The sequence below is a fragment of the Neofelis nebulosa genome, chromosome 1 (assembly GCF_028018385.1).
Source record: "Neofelis nebulosa isolate mNeoNeb1 chromosome 1, mNeoNeb1.pri, whole genome shotgun sequence".
NCBI classification, from domain to species: Eukaryota; Metazoa; Chordata; class Mammalia; order Carnivora; family Felidae; genus Neofelis; species Neofelis nebulosa.
Genome location: NC_080782.1, coordinates 131,192,351 through 131,208,492, shown reverse-complemented (window position 1 = coordinate 131,208,492; position 16,142 = coordinate 131,192,351). Strand labels below are relative to the sequence as shown.

Genomic DNA, 16,142 nt, shown 5'->3' with positions numbered 1-16,142 from the left:
GGCCACTGGTGACCTGGCAGGGGCAAGACTGGCGGATGGGGGGCAAAGAGCCAGACTTTGCATGTTTAGGAGGACATGGGAACCAAGAAGTGCAGACCATGTGGATGGCTATCCAGCAATCTAACCAGGAGGGCAAAGAGATCTATCAGCAGTAGAGACTCAAAGGGCCTTGAATCCTGAGGGAGGGGTTTGTAAAATGAGTAAGAACAGACAGTGCATGTGAGCTCACAGATAAGAGCCAAGAGAGGTGGGCCAAGAATGAACAGGGCAGAGACTGTAACTGAGGACACACAGGACGCAGGGCAGTGAGTCCAGAGATCAGCCTTTGGCAAAAAGAAATTAGAGGGTGTGGGGACAGAAGCAGGTCTGAAAGCAGATCTGAGCAGTGCTCTGGGGGCAGAGTCTGAGGGGTCCTGAGCAGCAGCCTTAGTTTTCTCTGAGAGGGGAGAGGAGAGGGTGTGGGAGGCAGGTTGGGAGGGGCTGACAGGAGGCGGCTGCCAGGGAGTGAGGGAACTGGCACCATGGGAAACCCAAGACAGATCACCACCAGCACTGACAGCATGCCTGACAGTCCACCAACCACAAACTGGCAGCAGCTCCAGCCCTGTTCAGATGCCATTACAGACACACACACACTGGACAGGTAAAGCCTTGAGAGGTAAGGTACCTGGAAGTTGCCCTTTGGAAATGGTGTCTGGGTCCAGCTTGTATGTGTCCTGAAGTCTCATGAGGGCCTTGGCAGCTCCCATTTCGTCCTCTTCAGTGGGGAAGAACTGCCGCTGCACAGAGAGGTTGGCAATAAAACCTTCCAAATGAGAGTGAGAACAAGAAGTTACCCTTGATCCAAGGGCACAATTCCACCTGGGATCAGAGAGGTACCCACTGGAGGGTTTCTAACTAGTGCAATCTCCCTGCCCCTTCCCTCAAAGGCTGCTTGCCCCTCCTCCAGGAAGCCCACCCTGATAACTCCAGTCCATGGAGATCTTTTTTAAGTTTATTTATTTTGAGTGATAGCATGCACACACAAATGGAGGAGGGACAGAAAGAGAGAGAGAATTTCAAGCAGACTCCATGCCACCAATACAGAGCCCAATACGAGGCTCGATCCCATGAACCGGGAGATCATGACCTGAGCCAAAATCAAGAGTCAGCCGCTTAACGAACTGACCCACCCAGGACCCCTAAGACATCTCCTTTCTTACTCCTCACTGTACTGTCTGCCTTGACTGCTCATTTGGAATGAACAAAAATGTTCCCACATACTGGTTTACATGTGAGAGTCTGGGAGTCTTGGCTCCAAAGCACTCAGACCCAGTAGAGACAGAAGAGACAGAAGACAGAGACAGCAACTGAAAAGGGCACAGAAGACGACTCAGGGAGGACTTACTGACCACTTAGTGGAAAATTAATCACATGGATTCAGGATCCTTGGGCTGGCCAGATAAACACATTTCTAGCCCCCGTTCCAGGTTAAGGAGCCCAAGGGACAAAGGTGGTCAACTCAGGGAACCCAGCTGGCCACTCATTACTGATCACTGGCCCTTATCATCCAGAAAGGTGATGATGACAGTCTTGGAAGCATTTGGTGCTGTCTCCAACCCCCAGATTAGGGACTGGGGGACCATCTGGCCAGGCCAAGCACTGAGGTGGGGCTGTCCAAGTCCAGCATGTTACCCTGAGAGACCACACTGACTATGGCTCTCTCTCTAGGGGACTCATGCCACTCAGACCTACAGTAAGCTCAGAGCATGAGCTCCCAGAGTGTGGCACTCAAGACCCCAGGCTGGAGCCGGGACAGCTCCTGACCACAGAAGTACCCAAGGAGGCTATTCTTGGGCTCCAAGCCCTAGCTCTTCTGCAAGATATACACCTACTACAATTTCAGGCCTCCAGGTGGAGGCCAGGCCCTTCCAAGATGATTCAGGGGTTTCAATTCTGCCTGTGAGCTGAAAAGTGGGAGGGGGAGCTCCAAGGCCCTTTCTTCCCTGGCCTCTTCCTCAGGACAGCAGTACCCATGACCACCTACTTTCACAACCTCAGGCTGAAACACCCACTTCTAACCATCCCTGGACCAAAGGACCAAGAAGCTGTAATCCTGTCTTCCTCGTGGCTGCACAGTCAGGAACTCTAAGAGTCTGGAATTCAGGAAAAAGAAAACATGCCCTTAGAAAAAGCCACACCATCAGCATGTCCCCCTCATCTCAGAGGCAAGAATTCTCAAAGTCAGAGGTGAAAACAACCTATTGCTCTCTAGGCCTGTCCTGTGTGCCTTCTGGTAATTATAATGTTTTCTAAAAGAAACAGAGGCTGACAGTGGGGATTGGGGTGTAGAGAGCAAGACTGGGGAGCAGAAGGTCACTCCGGCAGGCTTATTCTTATTCTACGGCAGTGCAGACAGAACAGTCAGTTCTTAGCTACAGCCCCAGGCTGGAAGACAGGGGGCTGGGAAAGGCAGTCATGGCTTCTGGAGGCAGTGAGCTCACTGGGCACAGCTCCAGCCTGGCTGAACTCACCAATCCCTCCCCAGAGGCCACCCTGCCCCCAGCCAAGCCCAGCCCAGTCTGGCCACATGGGCTGAACTCCCTCAGCCAGAGACAACCAGTCTGAAGTTAATCAGCACTCCCAACTCAGGGAGAAGAGGCAGTGAGTCCAGGAGGCTAAGCTCTGGGCTAGAGTCAGGGGGGCCCACATCCGTGCCTGCCCCACCATCTCCTGCTGAGAGGAAAATGTTAGAGCACAGAAAATACCAGCATAGTAAAAAGCACCAAGCATAGTTACAGCTTTAAGAAAATTCATACTCTGACCTGCAAAAACCACTTCTAAGAATCTATCCTAAGAAAATAATCAGAGATAGGCACAAAGATGTATGTGCACGATTGCTGGTAATTTGGAAACAATCCCACTTCCACTGACTTGACCAGTTTTACACTAGATCAGTTTGACTTATTACTGTTCAGACATTAAAATCATGTTTTATAACATTTGGGGCACATGAGTGGCTCAGTTGGTTAAGCGTCCGACTTCAGCTCAGGTCATGATCTTGCAGTTCGTGAGTTCAAGCCCTGCGTCGGGCTGTGTGCTGACAGCTCAGAGCGTGGAGCCTGCTTTGGATTCTGTGTGTCCTTCTCTACCTGCCCCAACTTCACTCACGCTCTGTATCTCTCTCTCAAAAAAAAAAAAAAACCAATCAACAAACATTTTTAAAAAAATAAAAAATACATAAAACCATGTCATATAACATTTAATGTATATAGAGAGAAACTGAAAATTCAGAAAAACACTATACACTTACGGCACAACTCTGCCTACAGATACATTTTATTTCTTTTTTTTTAAGTTTATTTATTTTGAGAGAGACAGAGACAGTGAAGGTGGGGGAGGGAGAGAGAGAATCCCAAGCATGCTCTGCGCTACCAATGTAGAATCTAACGTGGGGCTCGAACTCCTGAAACCGTCATGAGATCACGACCTGAGCCCAAACCAATAGTCAGACACTGAACTGAATGAACCACCCAGGTGCTCCTGGATATGATTTGTTTCTAAAATATATGAATGGAAATGGATTTAGATGAGGCCCATGACCCCTAGCTTATGCTGGCCCCACTACCCAGTCCACTTAACTCACTTTTGTTAATTCATTTGGTTCCTCAAAACAAATAAGTTTGCATCCCCTGGAATATATGTATGGGTCCATTTTTTTTAATGTAAATCTAACTGTAGGAAGACCGAAAAAAAAATTTTTTTAATTTTTTAAATGTTTATTTATTTTTGAAAGAGAGAGAGACAGAGTGTGAGTGGGGAAGGGGTGGAGAGAGAGGGAGACACAGAATCTGAAGCAGGCTCCAGGCTCTGAGCTGTCAGCACACAGCCCGACACAGGGCTCGAACTCACAAACTGCAAGATGATGACCTGAGCCTAAGTTGGACACTTAAATGACCGAGCCACTCAGGCACCCTGGAAGACTATAATTTTAATAGTGCTTATCACCAAGCAGCTAGATTAAGAATTTTAATTTTCTTTGGGCATCTGGGTGGTTCAGTCGGTTGGGCATCCAACTTCAGCTCAGGTCATGATCTCACTGTCTGTGGGTTCGAGCCCCACGTCAGGCCCTGTGCTGACAGCTCAGAGCCTGGAGCCTGCTTTGGATTCTCCATCTCCCTCTCTCGCTGCCCCTCCCCTGCTCATGCTCTGTCTCTCTCTCTCTCTCTCAAAAATAAATAAAGATTTAAAAAATAAAAAAAAAAAGAATTCTAATTTTCTTACATGATTATTTTATGTTTTCTAATTTTTCTATGAAAACATATTAGTAAAGCATGATTTAAAAAAGTACCGCCCAAAAAGGAAATGAAAATGCAGGAAAAGGCAAGACCTAATTACATTACATATTAAAAACAAGGACAGCCAACTGATAGGTCTGCACAGAGAAGGGAGAAGGCCAGAGGGCTCTGTGCACCACAGAAGGTGGACGAGCAGAGAACACAGGACTACATGTTCACATACTGCACATGCCCATCAACACCCTCAAACCCAGGACAGGCTCAGATACACACTCCCCAGACATAATGGCCCACCCAGTACACGTTCACCATCCCTCACCTGCGGCTGAGTCCTGCAGGACAAGGTCCTCCAGCGCAGGCCAGTCTGTGTTCAGCCGCTTCACCAATTTATAGGCATTTACAGGGTGGGCCAAGTAGCCTTCAGGGTCAGCGGCTGATTTGCTGGTCAAGGCTTCCATTTTGTCCGCCCAGCTGAGGAAACAAAACAAAAGGAAGACTAACACGCCCACTCACACAGGTCTCAACCTATGGCAATTTCTCCGGTGAGATTCAGGACCCTTCAAGAGGCAATAGAAAATGAAAACAGCAACTCCTCACTAACACTTGCAAGCCCCTTAATCTAGATAAGGGGTGGGTACACCAATGTATGTAAAAAGACTCTTAAATAGAAAGGGAAAAGCAGGGAGTCCTTAACCCAAGCACTGAGAGGACTGGCATGAAGTAACCTCCAGGCCAGCTCCTCACCGTTCTCTCAAGGGCTTCCTCTTATGTGCACCCTAGGCGGGTTTTGGGGTGGGGGGGAGTGGGGGGGGGGTTGGTGAGGGTGAGGTGAGGGTGAGGATTTAGGACATCAGATACCTCTTAACCTTTAAGAGTTTGGCTTCTTCCACAAGGATGTACTCCTTCAGAGACTGTACCAGGTCCTTCTCTGCATAAATCAAGTCGGTCATGTGCCCTGCAGAGAAAGAAAAAAGGCAGAACCAGTAAGAAATAGATGAGAGGCATCTAGCCTCCTCCCTTGGGGCACAGAACACCAGCACAGAAGTAAGTCCTCTGGGCCACCATCATGTCAACTCTCATGGGATCACCGGGACATGGAAGTTAAAGGGGCCATAGGCACTCACAGGGTCCTGGCCCCCAGTTTCAGTAAGAAAGAGGCGGAGGTTCTAAGGGGCCAGTGAGATAAGCGCACTGGGAGTGCCTTCAGGAAGAAGCCCCAAATCTCATTCTCCTATTGCCACTGGCTGGGTCCTGTCACCAGGGCATGGACATCCTAAGGGTTCTCTGCTCAGAACCACTTTCTGACCCTGGGGAAAGATGGTTATAAAGGCCAGGAAACCCAGGAGCAGCCTGCAATTTTCAGGGAGGAGACCCAGTTGAGACAGCTAGCTCCTAGGAAGGACATTCAGGTCACCAGGGCCTCGGAAGGGGAAATGGCAGCTCCATAAGCCCCAATTTCCCCTGAACTGTTCAAAATTCAGTGGGTGAGCCATCCCATCTTGAGTAAGAACAGGACTTAGGCAGTGATATTCCCTGGCACTTGAGCCAAGGATTGCTCAGGGAGACAACAGTCCTGTTAGCACATACCAATGGAAGTGAAGAATTCAGCCTGCACACGGCCCAGGACAGCAAACCAGGCCACCAGCAATGTGGACACCCAGCGTTTCATGGTCACAGAGAGTAGTGTCTGCAAGGCATTCAAGTGACAGCTGTTGGATCAACAGTTGAAAAATGTAACTTAGGTGAGAGATACTTACACATGTGCACACAGACAGACATCACCAAACATGTCAAAACTCTGACCTAGTACATAGAAACTGAGGATATTCAGAATCAGCAGTGCAACGAGGCCAAGGTGTACAACGAGGGATGTGTGCTCAATGCTCCCTGCTCTGGGAGGCCATGCACCCTTGGGAGAGACCCTGCCCTTTAGATTCCTGGTATCTAAAGGCAACATGGAAAGGCTGAATTGTGTGGGAGGCAGTCACCTCTGATTCTAATAGCCTATCAGTCCAAGATTCTGGCCCACAACTTGTCATTTCACAGCCTGCTTGACTTATTTGTCTTTCCAACACGTGTGTCAGGATGGTGCCAGGTGCTGGGGACACACAGGTAACTTCGGCACACAAGAAGACTGAAAGTACACGAGAAACAGGGAGAGAACTTGACACAGTATGCAGCAGGGAGCCCCTATCCGAAACGAGGCATAGAGCAGCTGTTGGCCAGCAGGGGGATAAAATTGCTCCCCTTGACAGTGTGCACCTGGCCACAGCAGACGCAGTCTGGGAAGCAGGCACTTTGGGCAGACACCACTCTTCCTGTCTGCCACCTCACCAGACACCATCCCCACTGGCACGTCACATTCACAAATATTTACTGAAGATCCACACGGGCTACCCACTAAGCTAGGCACCAGGGATACAAAAATGAACCATCCACACAAATCCAAAGCTCTGGGCTAGGCTAGGCAGCTGACATGGTGTGAGATCAGCTTCTGTCTTCTAGTCAGCCTAGAAATAGCACAATTCAGCTGTGAAGGCAGCAGGCACAACATGGGGCAAGCTCCATTGGCAGTGAACCTAAGTATACAACGGAAGCTTTGGACATGGTCTTCCAGCTCAGCCACGCAGCCCAGAGCATGCTGAAGGACCAGCTCCCATCTGAGTCCCCAGTCTGCCAGCCCCTTCTCTTCCTGCTCTACTTCAGCCAAACTCCCCAGAAATGTACTAAGAGAAAACAAGGAAAATGAAGAAAATACAAATGCTTCCCCCCAAAAACGTAAGCCTTACGTGACTGAATTCCAAGTCTGAGCTAATGCCAGTTCATCAGGGTTTTGCCTGCTATGGTCGATCAGACACACACAGCCAAGACTATCATTCCTTACCTCAGAAGAAACTCCAATCTACTATGGTTCCAGGTTAGGCTCAAAGAGGCCCAACCACAATCCCTACCCCTAAAACAGTTCCTCTATTAAGAGGAGTGAATAAGCAAATGGCCGCATTTGTTCATGTGCCTGCTAAATGTCTGCAGAGCTATGAGCATGCCCATCAGTGCCCTTGATATTGGGGACCAGGAGACACACAGAGCAAGATCTTTTAGGCCAGAACCTGCTGCAGGGTATGGAGTAATGGGCTAAAGGACCAATATATGGAGCTAGGGCAGCAGAGGAGAGCAAGTCACTGAGAGAAGGCGAGCAGGCCGTCAGACCTCAGGTGGAGCCCAGGTCCTCCTTGTTCCAGCCACACATCTCCTCTCAGCCCTCACCATGCTGCATCACCACCCCAGGATCTGAAAGCCTCTCTTCTTGTTCACACGAGCCCCCTGTACAGGGAGTAGTGTCTGTTCCTTACACCCCAAGAGGCTTAACTAGCTCAGGAAAGCACCTTCTGTATGTGAAAAGAAGGCACAGTAAAATTCAGGGCCAAGAGGCTGTTATCTGTGGACAGTGAGAGACCAGCCAACTGCCTTGTCAGGATGGGGTGGTGGGAGACCAGGGCCCAGGCAAGACACCAGACCAGACACGGCCAGAAGTGGGGGAGCCCAGCGCTTTCCCCCTGTTGTGTCACGAGCTGCAGTGGCATATCTCTTCAGAGATTGGGTAACAAGTTCAAGGGAGGGAGATGCCTCTCCTTTCCTTTCAAATCACCCTAGTGATCCAGTCCATGGTTCATGCCTTATAGCACTCAGGAAAAAGCAGCCAGGTTCCTTCATTACATGAATTCCAGCTGTCATTTCTCTGGAATGCACTATCTGACTTAGACTGAGCCCATCCACAAATACCAGCCTGGAGGCAGAGCCCCACAGAATCTCAAATGGGGTTCTGGGAAATGGCTTGCTAAGCGCTTGCAAAGTCCTGCTGTGATGGAGGAGAGCAAGATGACTGCACTGGTCAGAGAGCCATTTACTCCCAAGCAGCCCCCAGACTGCCAAAACCAACATTACCACCTCAGGCAGGGGTACCCTAGAGCCCCAACACTTCTCTTGATCCTGGCCCTGAACACCAAACACTTTGTACTAAAAAAGATACTAACTAGGGTCAGGTTGGGAAGAAGCAACATCCAAGGACTGTCCCAGAGTGTGGGAAAGGCCAACCACCTACTTGCCTGCCCTTCAATCTGATCTCATACCCACACCCAGAGCTTGATAGGATACAGTAGGTGGGAATGTGTGTGCATGCCCAGTGTCCCCCCCAAAGTGTCCAGTGCTCCCAAAAGCCTTTCCAGGAACACTCAGAAATCCATGCTGAATAGTCCTGGAAATGGGCAATGTCAAACCTCCTTTTACAAAAAACAAAAAACAAAGTGGCACCCGAGCCTGAGGAGAAAACCAATATGCAATTTTATGTGTGTTGCACCCTGAGTTTAGAACAATGTCTGGCCCTTATCAGGCACCCAACAAATAATGCTTTGCCACAGACTTAAGTCAGAAACCATATCACAAGATTTTACATTTTTTCCCACACAATGGATTGTTATGGATTGTTTAAGAATGGACACTGTATGCATATGAAGTCCCAAGTTTGGACCCCCACAGGTAGATCCTCCAAAGCCTACCAACACCCCAGTGACAGTGATTCACTCACCAGGTGACCAGCACTGTTTCTAAGCACAGGGAAATTCCAAGACATACAATCAGAGGTCCCAACAAGCCTGCTCTTTGGAAAGGACATTTACAATCTGGCCAAATGGCCATGAAAAGAGGTTTCCAGCTGCAAACCAGCAGAGTCCTTAGCTTCTCCCCTTACCTCATCAGGCACGAACCTCTGCCAAGCTCGCAGCTGCAACCCAAATGCAACAGCTTGAATTTTAACAATGTATTTAACAGCCTAGAGACAGAACATGGGTTTGCTGAGTACAAGCAAGTCTTGCCAGGCACTAATCAAGAAGCTGCCTGCCTTCTGTGAAGGAGCAAAACGCGCCCCCCAGTGGTCCTGCCTCCCAGTGGTGTGGCCAACTCTGGGATGGCAGAGTCAAGAGGACCTGTGAGCTGTGCAGAAGCTCGGGGAGGCCCCGGTACTTAAGCATACAGATGTCCAATAGGCCCAGAAGCTGACTTCCCCAGAAGGTTGAAAAGCACCCTTCTCTCCTCACCCAATATGAGGCCTCAGTCATCACCGTGGTCTGAGCCACCTCCAATTCCCTCCCGTAGCCATCCTGGTTCCTACCTACACTCACTGTCATCACATCTGGTGCACCGCCACCCCACCACCCAACTCCCACCAACCTCTGCTCTACAAAGTAGCCAGCATATGCAGCTCCTCTTGTGGTCTTTCTCTCCACTGCTCTTAGGATAAAGTCCAAACTCCTTGATCCCCAGAGTCTTTTTGACTCTGTACGACATGGCCCTACAGACCACTCCAGTCCCATCTCATGACTCTAGGTTTCCCAGCCTCAGATGCTACTTTTCATGGAAAATATTCTTCGCTGAGGATTTTCTTCACTGAAACCCAGATGTTCATCTATATCCATACTTGTACTTCACTATCAGGTATATGAACATGTTGATTTATACTTCCCACCTGGGTACCATCAAAACTACAAAGCCTCCTGCTTCAATAGCCAAGCAATGAAGTAGCAGAGAAGGCTGTAAAAATCAACATGCAAAGACCAAATTGGATCTTCAGTCAGGGTCTTGGCAGAGACTTGGCAGTCTAAGTGAGACTAACTCATAAGCAAGTACACACAAGGACAAGACCCACATGGCACTACATAGGATGCTTCTGATGTACCACCTCACACTCTCTTGGCCTCACCAGTCTCCTGGACCCTGGGTCTCTTGCTGGGCCTCAGACCCAGTGAAGGCGACTGTGCAGGCCCCAAATCTCTGGCTCCTCCTCCTACTTCCACACACCACAGAAGTGCCACACTGGCCTCCCCAGTGGCTGCTGGAGGGCCCTGGTAGTGCAACCAAGGAGCCACAGGGAGAGAACTCTTATGAGGCAACTCTGACCAATGAAGACAGAACACAGAAGGTCAGCAGATGAATTCCCTCTTCAGGCTTTGGATGACAAACTATTCTGCAGCATGGAGTTTCTATAGAGATCACCCAGGGATATTTGGCACAGCTGAACAATGACTGCGTCTCTGTGCAAATTGGCCAGCTTGCTTCCATCCTTCCCTCCCTCTGGTTAATCTTCCCTTATCCTTGCTGCCCTGCACCTTCCAGTAAGGCATTAAGCACTTAAGCTCTGCCTCAGGCACTGCTTTTTTGGGAACTAAGCCAACCACCATTTACATTTCCAAAAATCTTCCATTTCTACCATCTCATCCTCACCAAAGTCTTGCAAACTAGATAATCATCTTGATTTCAGATATAGAAGCTAGGTAAGTGGGGCTGAGAGGTTTCCTGTATACCTGACATACTACCACCAATCAGTGGCAGAGCTGACGTAAACCCAAAACACACTTTCTGCGAGATACTGCTACCATTCAATCCCACTCAGTAACATCTGCTGTCTTACAGCCTAAGGGTCTCCCAAAAGGAGGAGCCACACTTTGACCAAGCAGAGCAGTCTTGCCCAGGTCAAGGACTATATCACAGTACACAAAGAAGCTTCATGATATACCTGGCTTGATCCCACCAAAAGGTGGACAGCAGCATGGGCCCAGAAGATAGGAACAAGGAGCCTCAAGTTCAAGCGAGCAGTCACTCCTGCTTCAGACATCACAGCACTCACAAATGACCAACCAGCCCAGTTCAGGGCAAAGCAGTACTGTCTAATCAGGCACACCCACAGTGGGGTCAAACCATTCCAAGTTGAATCTCACCTCCCCCATCACTTCCTGGCTTTGTGACTTTATACAAGTTACAGAACTCCCTGAGCCTGTTTCCCACCTATGTGATGGTGATAACATTAGGACCCACATCTTACAGGGTTGTTGTGAGGACTGAATGAGATGACAAGTATTGACAGGCAGCCTACCACCAAGCAGTTTTCACCAGACATTGGCACCAAGGTTACTAGAGGGACATCAGTAGACCTGGATTGGCCAGCTGTCTGGCTAATCCCTAGAAAATGAGAAGGTCCAGGAGTGCCTGGATGGCTCATTTTCTTAAGCTCCTGACTTCAGCTCAGGTCATGATCTGATGGTTCATGAGTTTGAGCCCCACACCGGGCTCTGTGCTGACAGCTCACAGCCTGGAGCCTCCTTCGCATTCTGTGTCTCCCTCTCTCTCTGCTCCCCCGTGACTCACACTCTGTCTCTCTCTGTGTCTCAAAAATAAATAAATGTTGAGGGGCGCCTGGGTGGCGCAGTCGGTTAAGCGTCCGACTTCAGCCAGGTCACGATCTCGCGGTCCGGTCCGCGAGTTCGAGCCCCGCGTCAGGCTCTGGGCTGATGGCTCGGAGCCTGGAGCCTGTTTCCGATTCTGTGTCTCCCTCTCTCTCTCTGCCCCTCCCCCGTTCATGCTCTGTCTCTCTCTGTCCCAAAAATAAAAAAAATAAAAAAAAGTTGAAAAAAATAAATAAATAAATGTTGAAAAAAAAAAAGTAAAAAGAAAGGAAGGAAGAAAGAAAGAAAAGGAGAAGGTTCAGCCTAAGGGACAGTGAAGATGAAAACAAGGCAGAAATTGGGCAATCTCCATATCCCACAAGGGCCAAAAGAAATGAAACATTAATTTAGGTGAGAGCAGAGTCAGACATAACGGAGCATACTATCAGGGAATAACCCTGAAACAGGCCAATCAGTGGCTCAACAGGTCACCTAGGAAACAAAGCTCTCTGGCAAAAGGCAGAGGACTGGACTAATACTCTAGGATCTCCTGTATTTCTATACCTCTGACCTAATGGATCTGAGTTCCTACAAGTACCAGGCCTCAGGATCTCGCCACACCCTGGCCCTCAGGAGTACCTGGTACACAGTAGGCTGTACTCTAGAATGCACTTCCTAAAAGGTCTACAGCAGATACTGGTCTGTGAACAGGCTCAGACAGATCCAATCTGAGCCAGAGAACTCACTAACCAAACACTTAATCTTCTGCCCTGCAATAATACCACTTGTGCAAAAACCCTTTTCTAGGGCTCCAAAAAGTCTAGTCCAGGCTTTCCATTCTCCTCCACCCCTTCTGAGAATAAAAAGTATACCCTTCATCCCACATCCCCAGCGCAAACCCCAGAGACCACAGGAGCCACTAGCCCTCTCCCTCTAAAACACGCTGATGTCCCACTCTGGGGCACTTCAAGCAATGTTTTCCAAGTCCAACTCTCGCTCTAGCACTCTGTCTGGGCTTGCACGTGCCTGCAGCACAGCATTTCCTGCCAATGACCATCTGCATAAAATTAAACTCTTGACAGATCCCAGGAGCCAGGGACACACCCATCAGCCCAATGTACACTATCAGCCAACGTGGCCACAAATCGGCCAAGATCTTGCGTCCAGCCTCAGAACTTCCCATGGATGTGGGAGAGCAGAGTAAAAAGTAAGGCTCTGTTAGGAAATGAGTAGACCCCAGAATCCCTCACCCTAGCCATTCTTCAGGGTTGCACCCACACAGTCTCTCCTACTGATGAGTACTCACACTCTGAGCTCCTCCTCTGCCAAAGGACCAGCTGCCAGCATGAAGCAGTAATCTCAGGGAGATTATGAGCTATCCACAGGCAAGGATAGTATCACCACCACTTCCCTCTCCTTCTCTCCCTCCTAATTCCAGCCCTAGGCACACTCAAAGCAGAAGCCAAGCACAGTAGAGGAACTCAGGAAATGAACAGAGATCAGCTGTGTACAGGCTAAACCAATGACAAAGTAAACACGCTCCTGGGCACCCCATTTCAGAGCCTCCTACTGGGTAAAAGGCCTATCACAAGTCATAGACAATGCCTAACCGTCATCATGTCTGCATGCTGGGCTCTCAGAGAACTAGGGTGGCCCACTATGACAGCATCTCTGGGATGAGGCCCCAGGCCAACTCACTCCATCCTTGCTACGTGGCCTCCTTGGCTGGGCCGCACGGCAGACATACTCGGCCATCTGAGAATAAGAAGGCCTAGAAGAAAAGGATTCAAAGCCCAAACATCTTTCAAGTGTGTTCAAGTGAACAGAAGAGGCCTGGGCTCTGAGGTCCAGAAGCACAGTGAGAAACTACACCTAGACACTTCAGTGGCAGCTTAAACACAAGCCAAAGGACATCTTGGTGCATTAGTAGAGAACTAAATCATGAAACCTGTTGTTCCAGATGTGATCCAGGGTGAGAAGCAGCAGTAACTTGCAAAAACATTCTATACATTGTTAGGTGGACAGCAGATCTTGGCAAAATCAGGGACATGTGAGAATGTCCTCAGCTACAAATGATATCACCCAACCCTTGCTCTCAGAGCCAGGAACTCCTGAGAAAGGGCTGAGGCTATCAGGCCTCAGATGGTATACATTCAGAAACACATGCCTTAGGCTTCACTCTACAGCACAAGACACCAGTCTTGGTCTTGGGATGAACACTAATGTTGCACACCATCTTAAAGATGTCATATTAGAATACAAGGCCAGGGGCCCTACCTATGCTGTCCTGAAGTTGGAAGTGCCCTGATCCAGGCTCATGCTGAGGCAAATCCAAATGCAGGGCACAGTACCAGGCAATGTCCTCTCACTTCAAACTGTGGTGGTCAGGGCCCATGGGCAGCTATCCCCTTAAATGTCCCTTCCCTCATCACCTTGCCTCTTCTAGAGTATACAGGTCTGCTCCCACTCACACGGGTTGTTCCTCTGTCCAGGTTACCCTTATTCAGATTTCTTCTGACCACTCCAGCTCATAAGTCACCTCCTCCAGGAAGCCCTCTGGCCTGATGCATCCTGCCCTCTACCAAGGACCCACAGCCTGATGCTCCCTCCTAACACCACACTTACCACACTGTTTTGGACCTGGACTTTCCCAGTCTTCAATCTGTCTGCTGCACTGAGCTAGCAACTCCTTGCAGTTTCTGACACACCGAAGGGTCCGTTTGAAGTAACTAGTTACCAGAGGTCCACGCAGCTTCTGAGGAAAAATAACGCAGGTTGGAAACAGAGGTCTATGGGGGGGAAAAACTGTTCTCAACCAACAGCCTGTTTCATGGGTACCAAGGTGGACCCCGCCGGGCTAAAGTCAGAAACTCCCATCCCTTTGGAGGGAGGAAGGCGGACCTCGCTAACTTTAAGCGGCCCCCCGGGGCTCAGCCGAGGGCACCGCCTCTGCCTCCAACCTCTGGCCGCACTCGGGGCCAGGCCTCCCGTTGCCGTTCCCGGGGAGCCTGCCGAGGCAGGGCGGCCAAGTTCTCCACCCCGCCCGGCTCGGCGCGGACGCCCAGGGACCGGCAGGAAGGGCGCCGCTGACCTCACCACCCTGAGCTCGGGGAAGCGGCGGGACAGGAACCCAGACGGGAGGAGAAACAGGGCGGAGGGCGGAGGGCTCCGGGCTGCGGCCCGAAATGCGCTGCGGGAAGCGGGCTGCGCGACCCCCGGCCCCCAACTCCCGGCCCCGCGCCGGCAGCACTCACGGCCCGACGACCCTGGCCCGCGCGCGAGCCCAGCCGCAGACCCGGCGGCCGAGCGGGCGGGGCGCTCACCTGGACACGCGCCGCTCCCGGCGTTTCCAGAACCTCCCGCGGCGGCGCCCGGCCCGCTCGGCGCCTCCTCCCGGGGCGGCTCCGCCTCCCGCCGCGGCCCGGCTCCGCCCGCTTGAGCCGCCGCCACGTCCCCACCTCCCGCCCCCAGCCGGCCGGCCGGGGCGCTGGCTCTGCGCCCGGACAGCTTCGGCCGGGGTTCTTCACCGCCAGCGACCCCCGGGAAGGTCTGGGCTGCCAAGCCCGCCGGAGCCGGGAGCCGAGAGCCAAATAGCGGGCTTTGGGTCGGGCGGGAGCCGCGATCTGCGCCCTTCATGCCGCCGGCCGCTCGCCGCACGTACGCCGCGCCCGCCTCCCCTCGCCCCGCTCCACCTGCGGGACTTGGCCCTCCCTCCTTCCCAGTCCCTGGGCGGCTGCAGAAGGGCCCGCGACCCGATCCTGGCGCCGAGGAGGTGGGGAGCGCCCCCCACCCCGGGCGGACTTCCCTGGCTGGGCTCCCGCCCTTCTCCTCCGTGGTCCTGCTGGGCGTACGGGCTCCTGCTGCCCGCCCACCCCGCCCCCATCATCACCACCCTCAGGCTGGGGGGGAGGGGGGACACCCGGGTCCGGGCCAGGCAGACTATCGGGGGAGCGGACGGACCAGTGGAGAAGACCTTGAAGAAAACGAGGGACCCGGGGTCCACCCACAGGGCCAAGCTCCCAAAGGGATTCAGCCTATCCCCAGCTCCTGTGTCAAGCATCCTCCTGGTGACTTACTTGTGGGTGATGGGTTGATGACAAGGGGACCAATGAAAGACTGAGGTGGCTGGGGTAGTATATTGGGGCCAATTCTTGGTTTGCCCAAACCCCTTCATACAACAGGGACCCAAAACAGTGGACACCGCATTTACCTAGTCCCGTCTGGGAAGGAATGAGGGCTGGGATGCAGCAAATCTCAGCCTGAGTCCGAGGAGGCCCTGGCGGACAAGCAGGTTCCCACGCCTGCTCTGTGAACCTTCCTGGTCATGAATGAGGGGAAACACGGTCTGAGAATCTCATCAGGGAGCTAGCCCAGAGTGGGAGGTACCCAGCCTCCCCGCCCAGGCTGTGTGGGGATATTCCCTATGGCACTCTGTCCAGGCTGGCAGCCCAGACCTGGGGAAGGCACAAGCACACACATAGAACTACACATAAAATACGGAACAAGCCACTGTTCCGGCCTGCGTCAGCAGCCAGCCAGAGCCTAGCTAAAACCAAACAGAAACCTTCCTGCATCTGCTACATCCTGTTATGCCACAGGAGCCCCCATCTATCCAGATTCGCCCATCCTCTCCCTGCTCTCAGGAGCTTGCCCT

At 51.5% G+C, this 16,142-nt stretch overlaps 1 protein-coding gene across 10 annotated transcripts in view; it reads right to left on the bottom strand.

Annotated features, from left to right (window-relative positions):
- The window catches only part of P4HA2 (prolyl 4-hydroxylase subunit alpha 2), a 34,246-nt gene extending 19,312 nt beyond the window's left edge, over window positions 1–14,934 (bottom strand). For 6 of the 10 annotated variants that reach the window (XM_058736916.1, XM_058736934.1, XM_058736895.1 and 3 more), the window contains exons 1-6: window positions 14,812–14,934; window positions 14,114–14,243; window positions 5,865–5,986; window positions 5,136–5,232; window positions 4,597–4,748; window positions 668–805 (exon numbers count right to left, since the gene is read on the bottom strand). In XM_058736916.1, the coding sequence (XP_058592899.1) occupies window positions 668–805; window positions 4,597–4,748; window positions 5,136–5,232; window positions 5,865–5,946 (469 nt within the window). In that variant the 5' untranslated portion in view covers window positions 5,947–5,986; window positions 14,114–14,243; window positions 14,812–14,934. Of the gene's footprint in view, window positions 1–667; window positions 806–4,596; window positions 4,749–5,135; window positions 5,233–5,864; window positions 5,987–14,113; window positions 14,244–14,579; window positions 14,749–14,811 lie in introns of those variants that run through there. The other 4 variants (XM_058736909.1, XM_058736900.1, XM_058736966.1 and 1 more) reach the window with 4 other exon arrangements.
- Between the last annotated feature and the right edge of the window lie 1,208 nt (window positions 14,935–16,142).